Source organism: Etheostoma spectabile, chromosome 22 (genome assembly GCF_008692095.1).
Source record: "Etheostoma spectabile isolate EspeVRDwgs_2016 chromosome 22, UIUC_Espe_1.0, whole genome shotgun sequence".
In the NCBI taxonomy this organism is placed as follows: Eukaryota; Metazoa; Chordata; class Actinopteri; order Perciformes; family Percidae; genus Etheostoma; species Etheostoma spectabile.
This window is the reverse complement of record NC_045754.1, coordinates 5,978,081-6,005,100: the sequence shown is the minus strand read 5'-3', so window position 1 is coordinate 6,005,100 and position 27,020 is coordinate 5,978,081. Positions and strand designations below refer to the sequence as shown.

Below are 27,020 nucleotides of genomic sequence, written 5' to 3'. Positions count from 1 at the left end.
ATATATATATATAGTCTGTCTAATTCAGCTGATTGTCAGAAACACTCATCAGTGCCTCCCCACAGACCTCATTATCCTCTTAATTTCCAATTATTTCAAAGACAAATGAGTACACCTGGCATCCAAGAAAAACCTGTCAATGATGAACACTGGAGACTGTGCCATTCTCTCACTGGAAATAAATGGGCAGACGATCAAACCTTTTTTTCATTTATTTATTCTATTTCTTCTTGCTGCAAATTTGCTTTTATTCACATTCACAAATGGGTCCCATGCTATCCACCATGCCCTGTCATGCTGTGCTGGTGCAGCCTATTTGTGGTTGACATTGAAAGAGTATCTCCCCAGTCTTTCCCCCAGTGGTTCCTAACATGAACAGGCGTCCTTGTGGCTCAGTTGTTTGGAACCAGTGTACTGGGTTCAGCTTTTACCGAGACCTCCTCTATTAGTTAAAGGTTCCATGACATGACAATTTAACTTTGAGGTTTTTTTTAACATCAATATGAGTTCCCCCAGCCTACCTATGGTCTTCTAGTGGCTAGAAATGGTGATAGGTGTAAACCGAGCCCTGGGTATCCTGCTCTGCCTTTGAGAAAATGAAAGCTCAGATCTGGAATCTTGACCCTTACGAGGTCACAAGGGGCAAGGTTACCTCCCCTATCTCTGCTTTGCTCGCCTAGAGATTTTGGCTCGCCGATGAGAGAGAGAGAGAGACATCATGGCTTTTGAATGAGCAAAGTGGCTCCCCCCCCCCCATCTTCCTCAATAGCTACAGACACAGAAATGTCCAAAGGAAAGCTCATTGTGGGACTGGCTCTAGTGGCTGTAATCCTGCACCAAGGCTGAATTTTAGGAAGGATTCAGATACAGTATTAGGGGACCACTAAGACATATATGAAAGCATCCAAAAAGCACCCTGTCATGGGACCTTTAACAATAGTAGCCTAATAGGCCTCGGATGAAGACCAAATAAAATTGAGTAAAATTGCGTCAATTGAGATCAATATTAAGGTGATGATTATTTATGAAAGTTTTTGCAAATTTTCTCTATAATTGTGGTCAACTCAAAATTAATTTTAATTATTTGAAACGTGTATGTAAATGATACATACCTATTACTGTTTCTCAAAAATTGCATCTCGGTAAATTGCTGTCAAGAAGTTGAACATGCTCGTGTAACTACATTTTTTTTTTTGTAGTGCTTTTCTAACGACTTCTCAAAGCACTTTTACATATTATAGGAACTATTCACACACTGTGGCTGAGGCTGCCATACAAGGTGCCACCTGCTCATCAGATAAACACTCACACACATTTACACTCCAATGCGCAGCATCGCGAGCAACTCTGGGATCAGTGTCTTGCCCAGAGACACTTCCACATGGGATTGCAAGGCCGTGGATCAAACCACCAACCTTCCGATTGGCAGGCAACCACTAACACTGAGTGTTTCAAACAATTGAGATAACATATATGTTTAGGGAATGCAATCAGTCTCTATAATTTTCTGAATTGACTAACACTGAGTGCCCCAAAATAATGATGAAAATTCAGACTATTCTTCCAATTGCAAAATAGCGAGCTTTTTTGGTGTACTTTTCCTTTAAAAGAAGCTCAAAAGAATTCTCTACATACATTATTTATTAAGTATGTCACATTAAAATTTGACCTAGTGTTGCTCTTAAGGAATTGTAAGGAGAGATGACAGGTGTACTTGTGGGTATCAAGTGGGAACCTCCCATCACAGATGTTTAACTGAATTTAGCCCGTGAACACTGATCAGATCGTGACAAGTTCACACTGTGCTACCAGTGCCCCGGCTTATATTAAGCCCACAAGAGGCCAAATTATTACTAAGATAAAAACACAGCTCATTTGAAATCAGTGCAGTAAAGCATGATTCCACCCACTGAGCACTGTGAATAATGTTCTGATACATTAGAGATTCCATGTTGTGCAGTACATGTGGCTTCTTTCGTACTTCATCATTTAAACTGTTGTGACTCGCGACTGTCAGAACAGCGGGGAGTACCGGAGCACCTAGATGAATTGTAAATGTTTAAAATGCATCTGCAATAATCATTTGTTGTGTTTATGGGGTTGTTGGCAGTCGGGAACATATCCCCACACTATTAGTGAAGTGCTGTGAAAATTGCTTGCAGCTGCCATCACTCGCGTATTAGCAGTTTTCATATCTAACATGCTCTAACAGAAGATGCTAAAATCATGGAGTAACTTAAGAACCATGTCTATAATTTGACCACAGGTTCCTGCTGTCGAGCAAGTGATCTGTTAGCTTGCACACGAGAATCCATCTTGTTAGGCTTCAAGTAATGCGTTTTGTCTGAACCACAGCAGACCACTCAGCGTCTTATGAGGAGCTACTTGCTAGCTGTTAGTTCAATGCAAATTGGCGGCATATAAAGAGGTTAGACTAAATTGGCACGTTATTTATAATTTATTCATTTGTGTATACGGACACAATTTTCTCATTTTTTTTCTGTGTTGCTGGGAAAGTAATGTATTGGTGCTGGTCACTACATATTCAGAAGCATCAATTTTGGAAAAGAAGAACAGGGAAACGACACGCCGGGAAACGAGCCGAGGTCTCTGGGAGACGCAGAGGTTGGGTTTATGAAAAGAACGCCACATGCCGGGGAAACGACACGCTACATGTTGGGAAACGACCCCCGGTGTCCAGGGTGAAAGTCCAGTATTGTTTGACCCATCCACCTCCCTAACCCACTTCCCTGCGCTGATTTTGGCATTTGATAATACTCCCCACCATAGTTGTGCTGTGACCACGAAACATGCTTCCCGTTTAAATACATTACTTTAAAAAACGTCCTCACCAACACGAAAACAAACATGTCATTATACACGATTCCATAGATTAACCACGTGACCATTTCACAAACTGCTGTGAGACTGAGTTGTCATCCCACGAAAGATTTACAGGCACATAAACACAGACCTCCGGGTACCATTCATCTGCGCGTATGGCAGAACAGAAAATCTGTTATGTTTTTAACTATTTCTTACGTTTTTGTCCCTTTTTTCAACACTTTTGGCGCTTTTTTTCCCCATTTTTTTTTTTACTTTTTTGATGTTTTCAGCACTACGTAACACTAACTTATTAACTTTAGTTAGTTTTGGAATTTATGGTCAATGAACCTAATTTGTAGGAAATTATACCTAATGTTTGAGTAAGAAAAGCAGAAATTAGGAATTATTTAGACTAAAATTAATGGAACGTACTGTATGTTGATGGATAATCAAAGACTGGAATATGTTAACTTTTACTCAATACTATTTCGAAACCACTTCAAGTGCTATAAAATGGAATAACCCCCCAAAATTAATTAAAGTAGAGATTTGTACTTGCCAAAGACCGTTGTGTGGAATCTATCATGTAATTTTGTGTGGTTAAAAAGAACATTGATATAGGAAAGCAACGTGAGGACAACGTGAGGGTTAAAAAAAACAATCTAGTTGCAGTCTTACAATTTTTGACTCTGCGAGATCCCCAGTCTTTACATATGACAATGTTCAATGTGAGATGATTGTCTTTAGATGGTGAGAGATGGTGTCAGACTTCAAAGTCTGTTCAAAGTCCTCTAGTTTATTGTGGGCATTAGGTGATCTGATTAGATTTGCCAAATTGACTTATTAATGGTGGAACATTTGATCATTAGTAGATTCAATCTTTAAGTCTGGAATTTATAGAGTATACATTAACACTGCACTGTGCGATAAGAGCAGGGACCAAGAGTCTGAGTCCCTAACAGCAATGTGCATCCAAGAACAAGCCAAATGAACAACGCCAACATACTCTAGGTACTAAAAAAGGCTTTCTGTTGGCAAACTGCATCCTCAACAAGAGAGTAACAGTTTCCAAACAACTCTTTCACTAAAAAATTACACCACAAAACTTCACTACTGAGAACCAATATGAAGTATTTTTTTTCAAATGAATCCAAAAATAAACTCTGTAATTTCAGTTGGAGAGCTTACATTAGAAAAAATCCACAACAGGAACTAATTAGTGCATTACATCCTAATGTTGCTGGAAAGCTTCAGGAATGTTTTGTTTTTACTTCATTCTACAGTGGCCTTTATCCCCTAAAGCCAAAAGCTGTGGGAAAGAAGATTCATTCTCCAGTACAGTGACTGTGAACTTGCACCGAAGGCATGATACATGTATTGAGTTTAAGGAAGAGTAAAGAGTTCTGACTGACATTGCTTTCTTGTTGGATGTATTCAGGAACCTTGGGGGACCAGGTCAACGATGCCCAGGTGGAGAATAAAAACACTCCACGCCACACTTTTCAATCCCCAGGTATGGTACTTTGAGCTTAGAGCTCCATCAAAACAAGCTGGCAGTGTTTGTGTGTGTGTGTGTGTGTGTGTGTGTGTGTGTGTGTGTGTGTGTGTGTGTGTGTGTGTGTGAGGCCACTGAGGATCCTTGTTGGAGCCTTAAGAAATATCCAAGGGCACATGTAGGGTGAAGGATCGTAACTAGAGTGGGTGAAACATGAATCTTTGAACATGTTACATCCTCATGGTGAAAAGTCCTAGACCTCAGATTAAAAGACTTACTGTGTATCAGAAGGCACCTGGTGGTATGCAGCTCTCTCCAAGCAAACAAGATTCAGATTCTAGACATTTTTTAAGCTGAAATGAAGGACAACGGTGAACGTATCACACTCCGAGGCATTCGCTTAATACTAAATGAACTGAAGCAAGTTGAAAGGTGTTTTCAGACAAACATGAAGCAAATGTTGGAGGCAGTGCAAATGCATATAGCAAATGTGCTCTTCCACTACTTTGAAGGTGAGTAGATGTAATGCACCCACCAATAGAAGTAAAGAAGTGGAACACTGCTAGGTAGCAAACCTTGTTTATATCGACGACCATTCAGTTCCGGGATTGTTCAGGTGCTGCCGGAACTTCCACCAGATGTCCATCACCTTATACTTTCTTTGTGTTGGCATTTTTAATTCCGGTGGATTTATGGACTATCGAGTTTGAGGATTTTGGTTAACTGCAGGGTAAACCCAGACATCCAGCTAGACTACCTGTCCAATCTGAGTTTTCTGTTGCACGACTAAAACAACTTTTGAACGTACACACGTTCCACCAAAACAAGTTCTTTCCTGAGGCTGTTTTGCCTAGGCAGACCCTCTTACGCAGCGCTGTGGAGGAAGGTCTGGCAATGCGGGACTATAGCAAACCTGAATGTGGACAAAGTGGGTTTTAAATTTGTGTGTTTACTCTGTGTGTTTTCAACACACAGAGTAAACATATGTTGGGGTATTTAGTTTTCTCTAAGATATCCACACAAGCTGAAAAAATTCCAACTTCATCAAACAAAGTTCTCATGAGACTTGAGTATAATTCATGAACATTTAGGAGGATAAATAAAGAAGTTTGGGTAAGTTATGAGATCAGGCAGAGGCTTTGACACAAAAACACACATATTGTATATCCATATCTAATTAGCTACAGCTAATGTCTTCATAATTAGTGTTTTGCCTGTTTGGGACAAACACACATGCATGTGTTGTTGGCAATGCTGTATGTAATGGTGATTATGGTGGGAAATTAGCCAAGCCAAATGCCAATACATACAAAGTGAGTGATAAAGGATTTGATCCAGTCATTTAACTTCCAGAATCCTCCAAAATAAACAAATACAATTCTGGAGGCAAATGTGATTACCTTTGTCTAGCTAACATACTAACTGAATAATATTTTGAGGGAATATGTGGTTCATTATGTGTGCATTAAGCAGCACATGAATCCGTCTCATATTCATGAAGAGGTTTCAGTTTCATGATGTAACTTTATATTAGTCACACGCTGGTGAAGAAAGTCTGCAGGAGCCTGTCCCCACGCCTCCCCTGCATAACTTTTTAAGGCTATGTAGGTCAGCTGTCTCGCTGAACGGTAGTTTTTTGAACCATGATTTTTAGATTCCTCATTGTTTGTTCTCTTATTTCATAAGAAATCACGTATCAAGGCAGAGGTGACAAATGCTAATCAGCACATTTACAGCCTTTTTTAACCTTTCCCAAGGCATGAAAAAGCTCCACAATCAGTTATATAATTGTACTTTCTACATACTTATTTTCAAAACCTGAATTCACAGGCATACAGTTGTTGCACATTATGGCCTCTCATCCGTCGTGGAAGGAGATGTGAGTGAAGAAGTCGCTTTGCATCTTAAAGTCTAAACTCCAACTTCTACAAAGAACTTTCTCAACAGCAAACAAACCCCAGCGTTCCCAAACTTTGGGTAAAACAACTTTAATGATCACAAGCTTGAATTTGAAAGGATTTTTAGTCTCTTTGATATTTTATTTTCAATTCACCTTCACATACTCCAGAGTCATGAACATTTATAATATGCAAAGCTCTCCTCCATTAAATCATACCCTTATGTGAAGGCTTCTGAGAAGCCTCTGACCTCAAACGATATGAAAAGTAGCACCGGTTGGATCTGCTGGCCCTAAGGTCTTAGCTTACACAACACACTGAAAAAACTAAAAATGCAAACAAAAAATGTCCCCCTTACCTCTCAGGCAGCCTGATACACAACCATATATGCACATCCATCCTTGACCTGATATGCAAAGTACAATTAAATCTGTTTTGGTATGCAAGCATGCTCTGCAAACGGTCTAGATGCAAAACGGCTATGATGCATGGCTGCTCAACCAAAAGATATAGGGATTTTAACGGTGAAGGAGGCAGTAGAACATTATGGGAACCACCACTACTTGCAATAGGGTTGCTATTTTTTTTAGATAATCCATTCTGCTTCTTTTGACAAAAGATAAAACCTCGGAAGCTATTTCCCCAACACATATCCTCATACGCCTGTGAGATATTACCCTTGCCTTATCTGGGAAACATATGGGCAGAGCTTTGATAGATTGTGGCTCTAAAAGGAAGAAATCTTTATTCAGGGAGTGACGGTTTAATCCATGTAAACCCCACTCGGTGTCTAGCACTTATCTTGCCATTCATTTTCTGTACAAAAACGCAATTTGGCACTCTAGAAACTTTACACTGCTTTTTAATTAACATTTGAGTACATTTCTCAGCTGAAACTTGTTTCCGTAAGTGTCACATATGCTTAATTACCTAACAAGTAACTAATTGCCACAAGATTAGTTTTTCCAGTCATGGATGAAAAATTCCCTCTCCTCCCCTCTCAAAAAGCTTTATTCTCCACAAGATGTATCGTCTACACAAATTGCATGCCTGTGGATGTGATAAGAACATGCTGTGTACAATAAAACGTCACTGGATCCGATGAGGAAATGATGTCATGATCATGTCATTTGTTTGGCACAGCAATACTGCAGTGCAGTGTATGGACTACAGTGTCCATTAAGGGTCAAATTCAGTGCCTTTGAATCAAATAGGCTCCTTAATTGCACATCGTAAGATCGTCCATTTATGCAACTAAATCATTTAGAAGTAGTTAATGATTTCCTGCTCCAGGGTTGTTTATTGACTTAAAGATCATCAAGTGTACAAAAGTCAGTTCGTGTTGGGGTTTTAAAATTATGAGCTACAATATTGAAGTTGCTGTTGGGTACTTGTGCTCATTGGTCAAACATAGCTCCAAGTATAACTGTCTGTGTATTTTTTTTACTTTTTTGAAACACTTGTTTGGTAAATACATACACTCATCTTTCAAACTCCACCTCTATGGTTTATAACTTTCTTTCAAAATATCTGATCTGTTAAAAAAAAGGCTGCAAACTGATTTATTACCCTAAGGGGATTTTCTCAAACTTGATAAAGCTTCTTTAGAGCCACAGAATAAATGACACCACTGTGTTTCACTGGCTGAGTAGTACACACAACAAGGAGTACAGTGATTACAATGTGTACAATCAGTGGACTGCTCTTTTAATGCTTATTTTGTTATTGTGACCAGAATACAAACGAGTTCTTAGGCACCTGAGAGGCACCCTCGGGAATCCCAACACAAATAGATGACAGTGCTTTTATTCAGGTCACGACAATGTAATAATTGTATTTTATAGCTTACAGACTATTTTACCATTCTCAATACTCTCCTGCTGTATGGGGGCGGTTATCCATCTTCCAGAGCAAGGCTCCCTTTTTCCAAAACTACCTAAGAAATATCCAGTTTACAATCACTGCCATCCAGGGTAGGTATTCACCAATGTGTTGCCTGAGGGAGAAAGAAAAGTTGCAGTTTTGTGGGATATGATTCTCTTGACAACCACACTGGGAGAAAATGTTTTGGGGAAAATAAATACTGAAAAAGGTAAGGGTTTGACGCTGCGGCTGCATTCATCTGATAATTAATTCAATGTCCAATCAAATACAATTCAAGCACTGCAATGCAATATACACAATGCCTCACAGTGAAACCTAAGCATGGAAAAAAGCTACTGAATGTCAGTTTGAGAACTTCTATGCTTGCCTTTGGCTACCTCATGTGACCTTTGCCGTGGGCCAGCCCTCAGGCTCCTCTCAAATGTTGGAGGAATTTCTGTGCTTGTTTCCTTGTTTCCATCCAATTGGGGAAAAAGACAAAAACACAGTCATTCTCAGAGCAGAGGGAAATAATGAGCGAGGAAAAACGAGAGAATGAGAGGGAGGATTGTTATGGAAAGAAGAGAGTTCGTTATGTCAGGAGGTACGAGTGGAGGGTCTAAAATATTCATCATCTTCCCTTTCGTCTTTCTTGAGACCGTTGTCGGAGTTTGTGAAGAAACAACACTGAACAAGAGCATGACAGGACAGAAGAGTCAGGGCTGGGTGGAGATAACTAATCGGCATGTACAGAAACACCATGTATAAGTGATCACATTTCAAAGTTAGTGCTAGAGCACTCGTTGTTTCCCGTCATTGTTACACAGAGAACTGGGGAGTTTCGTTGCAAAATGAGACATTCACCATTTGTGGCAGCTATTGAACTTTCCAGACATGACCGCTTTTTTTAGAAAATGCTTAATAGCACAAAATGAAAGCACATCGTAGCGGTGGAAGGTGAACTGGCTACTTAAACTCCCCGCCGAGAAAATGACAGCACTTTGAAGTTTTAGGTTTTCTTGTCTCTTAGACGTATTACATAATAAAGGCGCAATGATTCTTTGTTCCCTAATGGATGTCAGGGATGGTGGTGCTCCTACCATTTGATGGCATATAAAGATGTCACTTTCTGGTACTTTGAATGGGACCTGTCAGACAAGATTTCTTATAGAGAAGGCAAGACTTCACTACACCAGAAAGAAATCATTTACTGCAAATTAAAATGTGATAAAGATCTTTCACATGTTTTACTTGGCAGGTACTGAGTAATGAACAGGTTTGCCATATCAAGAGGTGATAATATGACAACATACTGAAGCTTGGTCAGTGGTCCTCAGCGTCAGGTACCAACACACAAGGCACTTTCGCAAACAACAAAAGACTTTCTCCCAAGACACTGGGGTTTGAGTTTCATTTGTGACCAGTTAGTCTCGCATTGCCAGAACGTGGTCTGGTTTATTGTCATTTCTTTAAACCACTCACAATAATCATGGGAAGAGCTAAGCACTGGCAGGAGCGCCTGCGCCACGGCAAAATAGCTTCTGGAAGAACCTTGATTAGTGGAATGTGTACATTCAAAAGTTTTAGTTGTGCAACAGAAAACTCTGATTGGACAGATAGTCTAGCTAGCTGTCTGGATTTACCCTGCAGAGATCTGAGGAGCAGTTAACCATAGTCCTCATGAATCCACCAGAGTTTAAAATTCCACCAAAAACAAAGTGGAAGGTAAAAACATCCGGCCGAAAAGTAGGACATCCAGCGTAATTTCCGGCAGCACCGGAGAAATCCTAGAAGTGGAACGTCGCAAATGTAGACTTAAACATACACCTTTTAACCCCACCCTTTTTTTTCCCAACCCCTAACAAATGTTTTTACCCTGCCCAAGGGGTCCTGACCAAGTGTCAATTTACGAGTTGGAAGTGAAAATGTGTTGATTAATCAGTAAATGCAGTTTGAACAAGTTTGCTCAGCACACTCTTCCAATATCCAAATCAATATACTAGTGCTATGCAGGATAGATGTAATACACGGAAGAGGATTAGGGCCACTAGTGAAAATTTTAGTTCTGACTTTAGTCTCAGAATTGTGAGAATAAAGTCAGAACTCATATGTTTCACCAGTGGCCCTAATCCTCTTCCGTACTAATATGAATTTTGTAGTATAATGTTTTGACAATTTTAATGCAAGAAATTAAAACACTCAATCGGTTTATACTGAAAATCAGCACACTTACAACCGTGCAAGTTTAGTATGCATACTGAGTATACTCCCTTTTACACTTGTCACTTCTCCAGCGTCAACACTTCACACTGAAAAGCTTGTTCTAATTAGTACGTGTTCATTTTAGGACACAGCATCAAAGTTCCTCTGCACCATCTAAAGAGAGTATACAGAATATCTCCTTAAGCGGTCACGCACAAACAAATTAATGAACCGATGCAGAGAGACTGGCTGCTACAGAGGGGCTCTCAGACGCCTCATGAATTGGAAAGCTGACCATGAAGAAATCCGGGGGTGAAAACTGAAGGATACCAAGGTTTTATTTTTTGGTTCTGTGGCTCCAAAAAAAGTCTGTTACTGCTACTTGTGGGGAAGCAACGTGTTTTACATCTTGGTTGGGATGCAGGTTTAAGCTTTAGCTGAACATTTTGGGCTTTAGGAAAAAGTAAAATCATATTCACTGTTCTCCTTGAACTGATGAGAACAATGCTGTATATATTAAACATGCTAGTTGTGACGTGTTCCACTTAAAGTTGGATTTTCCATTTGCATCTTTTCATTTAATATCAATAGAAGCTTGGGAAAAAAAGGTACATATGTTAACACATATGGCTGATTGCTGAGTGTTAAAAGATAATGGCAACATGAAATAAATGACGCAAAACATTGTAAGACTGGATTTGTCCTTACTGTGCATATGGCTGGCATAACATCATCCTCTGCTTGGTGAATCACAAGCACCTTTGGTAATGCCTCCCACCATGATAATCTTAACTGTATGCTGTATTCTTGGAGGAAGAAGACAAATGTACACTTTTTTTCACATATCCACTCATGTGGATTTTAGAACTTTATTGAGCAATAAAAAATATACACCAAGGAAAATGTTGTTTTCCTTTTCCCCCATATTGTTGTTCTTCCATCTTAAAATCTGTTTTAATACTTCCAGATGAACGACCAATAATCCAAAGCGACAAAATGAAAAAAAAGAGCAGTCTTTTGAGTTCAACAGTAAAAGTTGTAAACCACCAGAACAGTGTGAAAGCATCTCTGTTTGTTTATAGTGTCCACTGAAAATTGGGGAAAAAAACGTATTTCAAACAGATTTGGTTTGCACCGGAGCAAAATCGCAGACTAGGTCGTCACATCTGAATCTGCCTCTTCATAGAGTTCTGCCAGTTTCTGGAACTCAGGCCCCCAGTCGTCCAGATAGTTATAATCCTGCTCTGATTGTGTGGCGGGAGTGTCTAAAGGGCTGATGGATCCCGTGGGTGAGCCCTGACCCTCATAAGCGTAGGTCTGGAGGGAGTCATAGGGCGGCACGCTGGTGTCCACGTCGGCCTCCACCAGTCTCTGCTTGATGAACTCGTGCACATCCACCTCGTCCAGCTCCACCGCCTTGGCCCGGCGGCTGTGGGGCGGGGCGCAGTGTTTTCTCGCCTCTGGGCGAACGTCCCGCCGGAACTTGAGCTCTTCGGCGGCGGCTGGGTTGCGCAGGGCGATGATGTCGAAGGCCTCGGTGTCCTCCTCGCCTCCGCCCTCGTCGTCGTAGGTGACCACGTTCTCTCGGATGTCCTCTTCGGAGATAATAAGGGGCTCTTTCTTGCTCCGTCTCAGTGTGACGAAGAGAACCACGATTGCTGCAAAAGACAAGATTTTTTTGTATCAGTACTTTCAGTTTAAGAAAAAGAAGTGCTGAGGATAATATCCTTAAAAAAATTCTTACGTTACAACAAATAATTATAATTCACAAAAATAACTGACTTAATAGTTGTAGACAAATGTCAGACAGAAAAGAAAATTGCTTTTCTCAGCACTTAAATTGAAAAAACGCTCAGCAGAACCACATCACATAACACACAACAGCTGAATGGGGTTACAAGGCTCAGCCATGTTTTTGTAAACAGCCGACCAAATGAAGAAAAGCCGACTTTATGTACATATTTATCCTATTTTCCAACACTATAAACAACCAAGCGTTAAAGAGTTGTAAATCAATAATTCGAAATAGCCATCATTAGCATTAATGTAACTTTGAGTGCAAGCTGTTGAGATGATGACAGTATACACGCTATCATCATCTGCAGAAGCAAAGTTGATCTCACATCCAGCCAAAATGCAAAACAGCCTGTAAACATATAAAGCAAACATATATGTCAGCATATGGAGGATTGTCTCATGTAATCATCTTTTAGGTTTTAGGTGGAGCCAGTGATGGAAAAGAATGTGCCAGTTGTGCCACATTAAAGAAAACATAGCACGGCATTGCTAAATGTCACTGCAAATAAGAATCTTCTAGTGTAATATATTTTCCAACGGGTAATGAAGTCATGAAGCCGAGTAATATTTGATGACATGCTACAGCTCGCAACTTGTTCCTACAACTAATGAGAGTTACAGTTCTATGGGTTAATAATACCCTCACTGCACGATGTTAACACTAGCATCCATTTAATAAAGTGGTAAAAGCGAGGGTAGTGCATGTACAGAAGTGCAATATCTAAAAGAAGTTCATTATGCTGCATTAAAAGACGAGCCAGATCAGTGTTACTGCAGAGGCATCTTTGCTTCACAATCAAATTGCATTGAATATTAACAGGAGGAAACTCAAAGGTTCAAAGGAACAAAACGAGAAATGTAACTAATGAACAAGCCTTTTATTTTTTATTTTTTTTAAAGGTGAACACACTGTAAATGTTTTCAGCATCCTGGCGTTCCACAGCCGTTAACTGTTATACGCTATATGTATGTAACCAACAACACTACTGCGTTAAATAAGCCTCTCGGGATGAAACTCCTTATAACATATTCAAGGTGAGAGAGAGACATGGAGGCGGTGGTGGATTAAAAGGAGGTAGAGGTTTCAGCTTTTATAACGTCAAGGATGCAGTGATGCTTTCGGCTAATCTACTATATTTACTCAAGCAATATATTTTTCTATACATACTGTGGTAAATAAGGAAGTCTGTAGACAAACTTTAAAGCAATTTCAATTTTTGATTTAAGCCCCCTGAGTAGACTAAGACTAAAGGTGTGTTGACCTCAAGCTTCAGCCTTTTATTCTTTCAGTTTGCGTGGGCAGGAAAGAATTACTCCATTCAAACTGTAGTAGTACTGAATAAGTGGACCAAAAAACACTGAAAAACAACTGGGAAAACCTGACATGCGGCGAGTGAGACACTCCGCTCTCACTATCTCCACTATCAGGCCTTGGCACCGCCCAGCATGGTTGTGATTGGTTTAAAAAAATTCAAACATCTATATCAGAGTACATGAGTGAAATAGTCAGACCATACTCCATCCCTGACACAGCGCTGTGGAGAGAGGACTGGCAATGCGAGACTACTTCAAACCAAGTAGCAAATTCAATAGCCTTTGCCCAACTCATGATCCAGCCCCAGGTATAAGCAGACAGATATCGGCATCAAATAGACAGCAGTTATGCTTGAAGCCCAATCAAATCTATATCTTTTACATGTTCTAACTTTGGTTGTAACTGAACTACTTGTGAGGCCATGAGGACTCTTCCTCAAGCCCTGAAAAATTGCAACAAAGTAAACTTTTTCATTATGGTATAACATGTGTTTGACTGCACCCTAAAACACCCTATGACTAAAGTAATTATGCAAAGATTCATCTATCTACATATATTTCATTGTTCAGTGCGGTTCCTTGCCTGTGTTTTTGATGAAATGTCCCCTAACCGGCATGTGATTAATCTCTGGAGATAAAAACAAAACAACAAATTCACTTTACTCCACCCGGTGCCCTGCCCGAGTGGGATTAGAGAGGGTGAAAAACACAATTTGTGTGGGACAGTGCTTATCGCTTGACTTGTTTAAAACAACCAGTTACACAATGCAAGAATGTGAGAGTGGGCGGCATGAGCTGGGTAAATCACTGAGAGCAGAACTAGGAAGTAAAGAATTTTTGTTTTTTTCATTGACCGCCACATACATATTTTTTTTCGAGCTGCTAAATGGTTTTGGCCACTATCTGCAGTTTAAGACTTCACGGCAATTTCTTTAAGACTGCTTTAAGACCCTAAAATGTCAAAAAAGTAATGGACAAATATGTTCTATTGTGTTAACATGTTATTGAGTATAAATGCGTTCAATCACGTTCATCTTGATGATGAGTTTGTTCAGAATCAGCTGACTCAATTTCCTTCTCATACATTCCCGTAGCATCACAGTGCATCTCCCCTCGCTTTGAACAGTTTTTGAAGTGCTTTGAAACTAGATGGTGATTGGATAAACACTGCGATTATGTCCCACCCACGGACACTCAGCGTCTCTGGGGGTCAATGGAGGAGTGGGCTGGCCTGAACGCTGGGCTTCTGCGTGATGATTGGAGGGTCTGTCAAAAGGATGCTTCTCCTTTTGATTGACAGCGATTTTGTCCTGTAAAGTAGCAGAAGCCACGAGCTGAGTTCCATCGCGGAGATTGCACGTGTTGTTGAAAGACGAACTGCTGCAGCCTATTTCTTGGTATTTGCTTGGCAAAATTGCTAGCCAAATTTCATCATATATTTCATACAATTATACACCACAATCCTTGTTTCAGTTTTACCAAATTCTCACACTTCCTCCTCAAAGTTTAATATGGTTTTGTTAGATTGTTTGTTTGTTCATTCATTAATACAGTAGGCTAGGCTAGTGTTGTAGGGGTGAACTAGCCAGCTAGCAAACTGCACACGATGGCAGACATTGCTAATATTGTCGACCTGATTTTGGCAAAGCCATTTGAAAGTCTGTAATGGGAAAACTACTTTTAAACGTGATTTCTTACATATTCTGTAGAAAGCAAGTTTGTCTAATTTTGGAGGTTGAAGGTTGGAGCCACAAAGTCTAGCTCCCAGTTATTGGGACCTCGGTGTGAACTGAAAGGTGCAAGGTCACATCTAAATTATTTCTCAGTGCACATTATGTCCCTGGCAGTTGAGATTAACTGATGTTGGGAGACCTTAAGGAAGGGGGCACATGGGGAGAAAGACATCAAAAGTGATTCCAAAGTGTCTGTGTTCAGATGAATTATCTGTTTAGTCTTGTCTCCAAAAAACGGGGCTCCTACACCTTGAGGATAGCATATAAGCTGAGGGATTTCTTCATTTCTTTGTAGACACTTCCACATTGCGCTCATGTCCTTTGTGAAACTGTTGTACCTTTTCTTGCAAGTATAATAAATATACCAAAGACCACGCTTGGTTCATTCTCAACTGTCTTTTTGTTTCACTCAGTCTCCTTTGAAAAGCCACTCCTGCTATAAAGAAACTTCCACCACAAGTCTCCCTTAGGAGGAAAAACTTAAAATTAAACAGCAGGGCCGATCAATACCTAAGATTGATTTTGTGCAAAAGATAAGTCAAAGTAACTGGTCTTTTCAGCTCTCCTGGTATGACAAAGTTAGCTGGCTGACTGGAAGTGAAAATGTACTGCTGGCCATGCCTCTTGATGAAATCATCTCACAGATATTATAAATAAGAATTATAAGAGTTATTATATATTATTATAATATTATAAATAAATTGACAATTTGTATTGTGTGGGCTGAAAATGAGCCGCCACTGGCACGCAGACATGATATAATGATTCAGTCAACGCAACTTTATTATTTACCTTGCATTTTGTACACCAAATGCACTTTCACAAGTCATAATACTTTTATTTATGTATTTCTATCCCATTTACACACCCTATTGTATTACACTCTGTACTTTGCAGCTCCCTCAATGGACCATTCAGGTCATTTCATGTGAGGCCAGTTGAGGTCTAACTATTGGTCAGTACACTACTTTTGGCACCAGGGAGCATTACACCAGTCTACAGATACTCATTTGCAGTAGCAGTAGCCATTGCAGAAGTGCAATTTATGCTGCACTTATCCTGGTTATGGAAGATTACACTGGAAGACTAGAGGACTGTTTGATAAACTAATGTCTTTAATCCAAATAAGAGCCCATTCCATGTAACTTCTTAAGGCACAGACCTCAGCTCAACTGCAGCAAATGTACACAACATAAATAAAAACACATTTATTTACTTACACGCAAAATCACTTTTGGAATATTTTAGTTCAATTTCTCTTGTTTTTAATCTCATGTTCTCAAAATACGAGTACAGTATATGACTTCTTTACTATGATCAATTCTTAAACCGTGTCATTCATCACCTACATTTTCGAGTGTGAACAATTGGTTTTAAAATAGCTTTACATGTTATATTTGAAAAATAAGAGACCTTGAAAGGTAATCTCAACCCAGTCAGACTAATGCTGGCAGTTTGCGTACTAGCCCTTTAACATGCTGCTGTGGCACTGGAATGAGAAGGAACTACTAAGGATTATTGTGTTAAATAAGTTCCAAAAGACCAAATACATGGTATTTCAAGTCATGCTTGCATTTCTAACCCAACTAGTACTGTAATACTGTACTGTTTACTTTGAAACTTAATTAGTAAAATCCCTGATATGATCTACTTATGAATATTTCATGTTATTTAAGTCATGTATAAAAGGCCAGAATCAACTGAGCCAGCTAAGAGATAGTTTGTATCCCTTTTCTGGTTTGCTGCAGGCTTAATTAGGGTGGCTTATTGGAGGGCACGGCTATAAAACACGGCATTAATCAGACAGACAGAAAACAATCAGACACAAACCAATCACACAAGCAAGAATTAAAAAATATGAGTCATGTCTGTGTAGGTGATATAGATATCAATACGCTGGCTCGACCTATTTTCAGTCTGTCAATCAATCCAAATATAAAAAAAAACAGCTTGGTGCTCTTTCACTCTCTTTGTTCAGCTTTGAGCAGTTTGCTCTTCAAGTTCATTTTGGTCCGTAACGCTACCTACCCACACCCACAATTAAATACCCAGGCCAAAATACATGAATCAGGCATAATTTGAAAGGTAACACTGTCTAGTTCCTTAAAGTGTGCTTGTTTATAGCATGTGGCTAAAACTATAAACATATTATTTTTCATAATATGTGTATATATATATATATATATATATATATATATATATATATATATATATATATATATATATATATATATATATATATATATATATATATATATATGATAATATATATATAATATAACTAGGAGATGCTTTATGCCAGTGCTTTATGCCAAAAACAGTAATCATAAACATGTCACAGTGTAATCTCCAACAGTAAAGAGTGATTGGAAGGATTAGTCTAAAGCAAAAGTTTATATATGCCTGTCCTATGTTTTTATTGATTACACTGGTTGAATCTAGCTACTGCAAAGGAAAAGGAATTAAAAACAAAACAAAAAAATCACCTCACACCTTCATCCTGTCAACCACTCTACAATTCCAGGCCTCTGGCCTTATGGGAGCTAGGGAGTTTTTTGTTTGTGGTGTCACTGCTCACCTCTCAAACTATAAGAAATTTCTATTTTTTTTAATTAAGTGGTAACTATCTACAGTTGAGAAACAAATGGGGGATATTGCACTTATTGTCATAGGCCACTATTCCACATTCAGCTATTTCTTCAGGTACCTGCTTTGAACACTAGAGATGGTGAATTATGAAAAACGGTGCAGGCAAGTTCAATGACTTCCTGTTAAACGGAGTGGAATCTGATTTATTTTGACTGCCACCCACAGACAAAATCTCTAATGTCTCGGGGGTTAGCAAACCTTGGTCCAGTAGCTAAGCTACGTGTGAGACACTTCACTTGTAACTAGAAAGTGTGAACCCAACATGCAACACGGGTTAGAAAATGAAAAAAAGAAGGTGTGATCAGTTGCTCTGTCTCCCCATTTCTCTTTCTCTCTCCTGACTAGTATCTGCCAATGTGCTGATGATTAGGGATTCAGCGTGTGTCTCTCACTCAAGCGTTCGTTCCGAACAATGGTGATGGCCTTTTGTTCGCCTCAGCCAGCGGCTTGGGCATTGAGAAGGAAGACTGCCAGTATGAATATGCATAACCTTCACGCACTAATGTCCACAGACAATCATTGAAGAGAGGAGGGGAGAGCCGCAATGGCGAGGCCATGTTATTAGACAGTTTGGTCTAATCATGTACGACTGCAGTTTGGTTTCCCGAGGAAGGAATCGGTCTGTGACATTCCTAACTTTAGCTGACAGAAGATTGTTGCCTTTTGGGATATTTGATCTTAGATGGTGTACCATCTTTCAGCCATTTTCCACCTGTAAAGCCGACTGTCCACAATTTAAATTCAATGTGCCACGATCATATTTGCAAGTTTATAAATAATCATATGCTGTCGCTGAAACTGACTGGTTGGCATAGTAACAAGGCACGCACACCCATTGACTGGTGACTTCTTCTCTGGCTATGCAAGGAGCTGGTTACTTGGATGTGGCCTTGTTTATTTTCACTGTATTCTGTATTCATGGTGCATAACACGTTCGTCACACATGAACTCAGCAACAGTGGTTCCTCCGTTGGCTGTCACCACATTCCTCCATGCTTGTCCTCTGCTCTTCTAGCCACGACATGCCATGTCAAACATGTGCCGGGCATGGACTGATGGGGAAGAAGATTCAGTTGCATAGTAGGAGAATTGAATTTCACATGGTCAACATATGATTTAGGTCTAATCTTTATTTTCTGATGTGAGCTGCCTGTCTGATAATGAACCCGTCCTTCTTTAGGATTTGAGTCTCCATTCTCTAACCCCTGTACGTTTTTGCACTTGCTCTCTGAATCACACTGACCCTGCAATCTCCATTCCACTCTTCTTTGCTGTCTTTGTCCCCGCCATCTCCTTTCAAGTCACCTCCCCTCCAGCCTCCGCGCTCTGTGTCCTCTTTCTCTTCTGTCCTTCACACCCTTTTCTTTTTCATCCACCTCTGCCCTCTCTGACTCTTTCTACCCTCATTCATAATTCTACCTGTGTCTACAAATGTCTTTTCATCCCTCTCTCCTCCTCTGCCCTTGTCAAACCCTTTCAAACCCTTACACCCTTCCCTCCTCCTCTATGGTTCATCTCCTCCTTCCACACCCTCAGGATATTTGCCCCCGGCAGCTTCCCCCCCGTGCTGCAGTACCCAGAGCAGCTGTCCCAACTTACCCAGCAGGATGACGATGCACAGCAGGATGGCAATCAGGGCCCCCGTGCTGAGACCCGCCGAGGAGAGGAACGCCTCGCCTTGGCACATCCGTATCCTGCCGTGGCGCTGGCACGGGCACACCCGGAGGGTCAAGGTGCTGGTGCCGCTCAACGACGGCTCCCCACCGTCCCACACCACAATGGGCAGCTCATACAGCTCCTGGGTCAGGTGGTTGAAACGCCGCCGCCTGCCAATAATGCTGGCTGTGCTGTCTATAGAATGACAACAACAACAAAAACATGTTTAGGAAAATAAGACCCATTGGCTAAGAAGACCTATTGATGGTTTCCTCTTTCTTTTCAATTGCGTCACTCTTTCAGCGAAGCCTGCAATTGCCTATTTATACAGAGCCATTTAGGTTAGGGGTAAAAAAAAAAGTCAGCTAAAGAGAAGAAAAAAAACAACAATCCATTACATTTCCCATTGTGAATTGGACCGTTGGCTTTGGAAGGATCTCAAGCTGGTAGATCTCTCACTGTCATATAGCGGCTTCCCTGTGCGCCAAGGCTAATTAATTAAAAAGGTGTTTGTCTACTATTTATATGTGCTGCAAAAGAGCAGAGCACCTTGGCCTCTGCAGAAAACACTTCTGTTGATGGAACATGCTATGCAGATAAACAGTAATAAAAAGGCTGAATTTGTAGAGACGAAAAAGAAAACGAGAGAACCAGAAAGGATAGTTTTCTGAAAAGATTCAGCGATGAGAAGGAAGCAAATGAACACAACAATGCAATACTTACATGTAAAAAAAAAAAAAAAAAAAAAAGTTGACAGCGAACCAATAAGTAGGTCAGGGTTTTCCATGCCAAGAACAGCTGTAAAAAGATTCCTTATCATTAATTTAACATTTTTAAAGACTGTCTAAAAACAGCTATTTTTATGGTGGCTTTTTATAAAGTGCATGGCTGTTTTGGGGGTCAAATTTAGTGGATACATGCCTTTATTTTGGCTTTAGACAAGGCTAAATTTGAACAGATGAAAAAGCAAACAAGAGAACTTGGGAGGCAGGTTTTCTGAAAAACATTCAGCAAAGAGGAGGAAGCATGTAAACACAGATGCAACACTTGTATATGTGTAAAAAAAAAAAAAGGTGACAGCAAACAAACAATGACGTGTTGCAATACTCTAATTGGCTTAAACTCACACCTGTAGCAGACAGGCTGTGAACAGCCACTCCGCAGCAATATTTCAGATGAAAGATGAATGTATACCAGCCACCAGCGGCAGTCTTATTTCCACATGTTTTTCATAAAGTTATCTAATTTATAACATGCACAGCATGCTACTTGCCAATGTCCTAAATATTGCCGTGGCCAATATGTAGTAATTAGGGGTAGTTAGAGCACAGACATCGTCGGGGGCGAATATCCTATTAAAGTTCAAAGCTTTTTTTCTTATTATTTGTCTGTGTGTTTGAGAACAGAACTGAGGTGCTTGGTGAACTGAGGCATTTTAGACTTGCTGAATATTGCGGTCTGATCTGGGCCTCGAGCTGAGGCGTGGCAAATTGGCTCAATAGCACCCCCTAACAGTTTTCAAAGTTAAAGTCCCCTCCTTTTAACTTTCATGTAGAGGCATTTGGTAGGCATGTTTATCATATCCAGACATGGAAAAAAAATCCTTTTGGAGCTATTCCCTAAGCCCAACAGAGATTCAGCCAATTTGAACATTTTTGGGGATTTTGACCATTTTCAGGGGTAACACTACAACAAACTCCTCCTACATATTTCAACGCTATGGACTGAATGGAGGAAATGATGTCTGACTTTTGCGTGCAGTGTCCAATGCTCATGAAAATGCACGGCACCACCGACGTGTGCGGAGTACAAGGGGCCATTCGTCGCTGCCTGCAGCTTTAATTTATTTTGAAATCAGTGCATAGTGGAACTACATGGAGGTTGTATAAATAAGGAGCTCTGTTATTATATATACATAAATATACATGTATTAATGTGTGTGTATATGCTACGAAAACAATCCAGCAATGAGAAGTACATAGAGCGAGTGATGGCCAAATGAAGTTTTGTGAACCGGTGTCTTTATTTTCTGAGCCCACCACATGGCACCCTTGGTTTTAAGAGAAAGGCTTAAGGCATTGCAATTCAGTGTATTTTAACCCTTTGTTGAACAAAGTGCGTCATCTAGTGGGCTCAGAAAAGAAAGACACTGGTTCACGGAGCTTCATTTGGCCATCGCTAATATCTCTGACGGAGCAACAAGATTAGCCATCTGTTGGCCTTTATGGTCTGGTTGCTCACCAAATCCTACCAAAGCTGAGCCAAAGAAACTACCAATGCCAACAGGATTGGCTGACTACTGATTAACTGCATCTGTAACTTAAATGTACACAGATATAAAGTATATCGTAAAATGAGATTTATTTTTTAATTGAGGATCAGGTCAGAAGATATTTACTTTACTGACATTACTAATTAAAATATGGTGATTCTATATTTTGAATAACTTAATAATTGAAATTGTAAAAAGTGAGATTTCCATATTTCATATTAATGATTTAGATTTCTGAAATGAACACAGCTTGTATTCAGAAACCTTTTAAACGAGCAGCCAGGATTTCTGTACAGTTGTGATGTCATAACTATACTATGTATAGGCCGTAAATGGCTCTATAGTGCCTCCTACACTCAAACTCACACAAGGATGTTTCTTATTTCACCTGCATCTTTTAATCTGCACAAAAATAGACGCCGTTCAGTTGTCTCCTTTTGCAGCAGTACTTACTAAGCTTATTTCCCATTTGTAATGAATGTTAGACACTTCTTCTCAAATGGCATGCATGCTAAGAAGCTCACACAAACAAGTAGGCCATGACACAACCTCTTCGCGTGCTGGGCTTGTCTAAGGGTTTACCATTAAGAATCTAACATGCGATTCTTAATGGCTCTTTGATAGAGATTACCTCAGCAAGACCTCACCAGTCTGTAATGTGAAGGGCGTCCAAATAGCTTTAGTTTTATGGACTTAATAGAGCACTCACACAGCACAGACTGACATCTGCATAATGTAAGACAAACTGTTCCTTTCAAATAGTTTTATTAAGAGAAAACTAACAGATGCAGTACTTTCTCATCCATCCCTGTTCATTCAAAGTGTACTGCGGTGTGAATCAGGTACAGTGGTGTGAAAAAGTGTTTGCCCCCTTCCTCATTTCCTGTTCCTTTGCATGTTTGTCACACTTAAGTGTTTCGAACATCAACCAATTTAAACAATGTCAAGGACAACACAAGTAAACACAAAATGCAATTTGTAAATGAAGATGTTATTATTAAAGGTGAAAAAAAATCTAAACCATCATGGCCCGTGTGAAAAAGTGATTGCCCCCCTTGTAAAACATACATAACTGTGGTTGTCCACACCTGAGTTCAATTTCTCTAGCCACACCCAGGCCTGATTATTGCCACACTGTTCACAAGCAAGGCATCACTTAAATAGGAGCTGCTTGACACAGTAAGGTCCACCAGGATCCTTAAAACTACCCATCATGCCGGAACCCAAAGAAATTCAGGAACAATGAGAAAGAAAGTAATTGAGATGTATCAGTCTGGAAGGGTTATAAAGCCATTTCCAAAGCTTTGGGAATCCAGCGAACCACAGTGAGAGCCATTATCCACAAATGGCGAAGACATGGAACAGTGGTGAACCTTCCCAGGAGTGGCCGGCCCCCCCCAAATTACCCCAAAAGCGCAGCGACCTCATCAAGAGGTCACAAAGACCCCCAACAACGTCAAAGAACTGCAGGCCTCACTTGCCTCAGTTAAGGTCAGCTTTCATGCCTCCACCATCAGGAAAAGACTGGGCAAAAATGGCCTGCATGGCAGAGTTCCAGGAGAAAACCACTGCTGAGCAAAAGAACATCAAAGCTCGTCTCAATTTCCCCACAACACATCTTGATGCCCCCAAGACTTTTGGACAACATTCTGTGGACCGACGAGACAAAAGTGGAACTCTTTGGAAGGTGTGTGTCCAAGTATATCTGGCGTAGAAGGAACACTGCATTTCATAAAAAAACATTATACCAACAGTAAAATATGGTGGTGGTAGTGTGATGGTCTGGGGCTGTTTGCTGCTGTCAGGACCTGGAAGACTTGCCGTGATAAAAGGAACTATGAATTCTGCTGTCTACCAAGAATCCTGAAGGAGAATGTCCGACCATCTGTTCGTTACTCAAGCTGAAACGAACTTGGGTTCTGCAGCAGGACAATGATCCTAAACACACCAGCAAGTCCACCACCGAATGGCTGAAGAAAAACTAAATGAAGACTTTGGATTGGCCTAGCCAAAGTCCTGACCTGAATCATATTGAGATGTTGTGGTGTGACCTTAAAAAGGCCGTTCATGCTCGAAAACCCTCTAATGTAACTGAATTAGGACAATTCTGCAAAGATGAGTGGGCCAAAATCCCTCCAGGACGCTGTGAAAGCCTCATTGCACGTTATCGCAAACGCTTGGTTGCAGTTGTTGCTGCTAAGGGGGGCCCAACCAGTTAGTAGGTTTAGGGGGCAATCACTTTTTCACACAGGGCCATGGTGGTTAGGATTTTTTTTCACCTTTAATAATAAACACCTCCATTTACAAATTGCATTTTGTGTTTACTTGTGTTGTCCTTGACTATTGTTTAAATTGGTTTGATGTTCCGAAACACTTAAGTGTGACAAACATGCAAAGGAACAGGAAATGAGGAAGGGGGCAAACACTTTCTCACACCACTGTATCTGGATGGCTAACTTGTGCCTCACATGACTGAATAACTAGAACCTTGCAGATGACACGCTGATATATTTTTACAAGATATTCTGAGTTCCGAAGATGCTGAATCGTGCATAGGGCAACCTTTTCCTTTCCTCCCCGCAAAAAACACCTCCGCCACGCTGTACTATCGTGCTGCTGCTCTGAGACCTCGCCTCCCACTCCAATCTCTGCTCCATCTATGAATAATTACAATGATCGACAGTTGGAATGACAACACGTACTTTCAAGCTTTATTAAGTCAGACTCACAGTATCACTGTATCAGCAAGCAGAAGGGTGGGGGGTTTGACAGAGTGCAATGGGAGAGATCCAAATTACAAGGAAGAGAGATGGGGAGTTGGGAGGATGACCGGAGAAGTGTGTGTGTGTGTGTGGGGGGGGAGGGGGAGGAGGTTGTGTTTAAGCCAAAGAGAGCAGAGGACGAAGACTGAGGCTGAGATAGGGGTGGACAGAGCACAGACCCACGTCATTGTACAGACCACAACGAGGCAGTGCACGTCAATTCTGTCATGCTAATTTCACATTAAAACTGGCTGTTGTCTTGTTAACGTTTTATTAACGTTGCAGCAAGATGGGACATCTCCAGCCTCATGGCAAGCACACACTGTAAGAGGAGAGACTACACGATTAGCACAGCCACAGGTTAACCATGTTGGGACAGCTCTCGCTAAGTGACATTACCTGCAATGCGATGCACATGAACACCCAGGAAATGACGGAAAAAAAATGGTTTCAGGAGCATTTCACACTTTAGTTTAAACTAATCCTAAACACTTTTGATCTGTGTTATTTGCACATCACTAGCATACAATTTGTTGTGCCCCCCCCCCCCTTATCACATGAAAGAAGTACATTAATGTGCATGTGTCTGAGGTTTATCTCAACCGTGTGAAATTCACCCTGCACTGGTTTCATTAGTCCAGAGTACAAGCTACTAGCCCTGCTTCCTGGAAAATGACTACATTTTTTATTTTTCCTTTATCAAGCATTAGCCTGATAGAGCAAGTACTTGCGTACTTACATAACTTTAAAAAAAAATCATCACATACACATCCATGTCTTTCCATTTCAAAATTGAGCAGCTGAGAAAAAAGTTGGATCTCTGTGATCACGTTCAACTCTTTTGAAAACTCTTTTGAACATGTTATGATGGTCATGAAAAGACAACAAAGCTATTTGAACTTTGCCATGTGGAAAGTGCATGTAAAACCATGATATCCATGATTTACATTATTGATACAATAAAAAAATGCCCAATTGCATTTAGATTTAAAATATTTAAGGTGATTGCCAATATCTTTGTCAACGAGCTTACTCACTATAAAACATATGAAGTTTGATTGAAAAAAGATATGCCAAAAATATACCAACAATAGACACGCGACGCAGCCACATCTACAGTATCCAGACTTCCCACTTGCCTACACACGCTCTCAGCTGAATTATTTGTGAACTTTAGTGGGAGTGTGTAGGTGCCGCTCATAGGATTCAGCACGAACCTTCTGTAAATTGCCACTTTGAGCACAATATGCATTGTGGTGGCACTATTTTAGGGGTATATTATATATTAGGTTAATTAAACAGTGGGTATAATGCTGGGATTGGCTCAAGTTTATACAGGCTGCAAGTGTAAAATGTATTGTGTCGGTGTTGCAACTATTTACCTCTGCACCACTGTTATTTCTGCTTACCGAAATTGCAACATATTTTTGTTATAATCTTCTACGTTTTTTTCATAAGCGTAAGGGATTTGAGATTATCTTTTTAACTACACAGCTCTGAACTAACTGGGCTGCATCAGTGAACCCGCTATTATCATCAGTCCTAATATCAAGGTTTACTATAGTATCATATGTATTCATATCAGGAGCCAAAAATTACCCGGATGACCTGCACTGCTTCCCGACAACTTCCAGTATTGTTCAGGTTCTGTCACCTTCTGCTTTCTTTGTGTTGGCATTTGAAACTCTGGTCAATTTATGAGGACTATGGTTAACTGAACGTACACATTCCACCAAAACAAGTTCCTTCCAGATGGTTTTTCAGGTGCTTAGTGCCTCCACAGAAGATTGTGATCGGTTTAAAGAAATGCCAATAAACCAGAGCACATTGTTCTCCCATTCTGGAATGCTGTGTGGACTTGCTAGACACTCCTCCGCAGCGCTGTGGAGGAAGGTTTGGCAATGTGAGACTAGTCCTCCGCTAACTAATCCCTAATAGAGATTAAAGGATTTAATTGAGCAGCTCTTCTAGAATTTCTAAATTGTATCGGGCCAAATGGATCAAATTCATTTTGCGGGGGTTGTGTTGCTTAAAAAAATGTATCCACTGATTGCAGACATGTCTTTCTCGATGTAAGTCTATGGGAAAAAGATATTTTTGGGACAGAGGGCATCGTGTGACAGGCCATGAGTGGCAATTTCATTGTTGGGCATCTATGATCAATTTGCTTCAAAGCCCAGCGCACTTCCTGGGGGCCTGGGCAAATACCGTTACACATCTGATATAATTATAGGATGGCTTTGAATATTGATCAATGGCTCAATTTTGTTCAAACACTAATATCATTTAGTGTAGAAATAATAGGCCTGTCATGCAGAATAACTAACAGCAGATTAAGAGACAAACATACCCTTTAAAAGAAGTCCCTGCATTCAATACGGATTAGTCTGACTGCATAAGGCTTAGCTTAACAAAACATTGATGAGAGATAGCAGTTAGTGATTGGGCTGCTTTTAAATAAAAGATGATTATGTTTATCCAATGCATTGTTTTGACACTGTCACAGTATGGTATGTTTGTTCCATAAGATTGTGTCTTGTACATTTGAGTTAA

General features: G+C 40.3%; 1 protein-coding gene across 1 annotated transcript in view; it reads right to left on the bottom strand.

Moving 5' to 3' along the window:
* Positions 1-11,122: 11,122 nt before the first annotated feature.
* The window catches only part of LOC116671947 (cadherin-18), an 87,467-nt gene continuing 71,569 nt past the window's right edge, over positions 11,123-27,020 (bottom strand). The window contains exons 11-12 of the mRNA XM_032503437.1: positions 19,377-19,628; positions 11,123-11,942 (exon numbers count right to left, since the gene is read on the bottom strand). Of these exons, the coding sequence (XP_032359328.1) occupies positions 11,437-11,942; positions 19,377-19,628 (758 nt within the window). The 3' untranslated portion in view covers positions 11,123-11,436. The remainder of the gene's footprint in view (positions 11,943-19,376; positions 19,629-27,020) is intronic.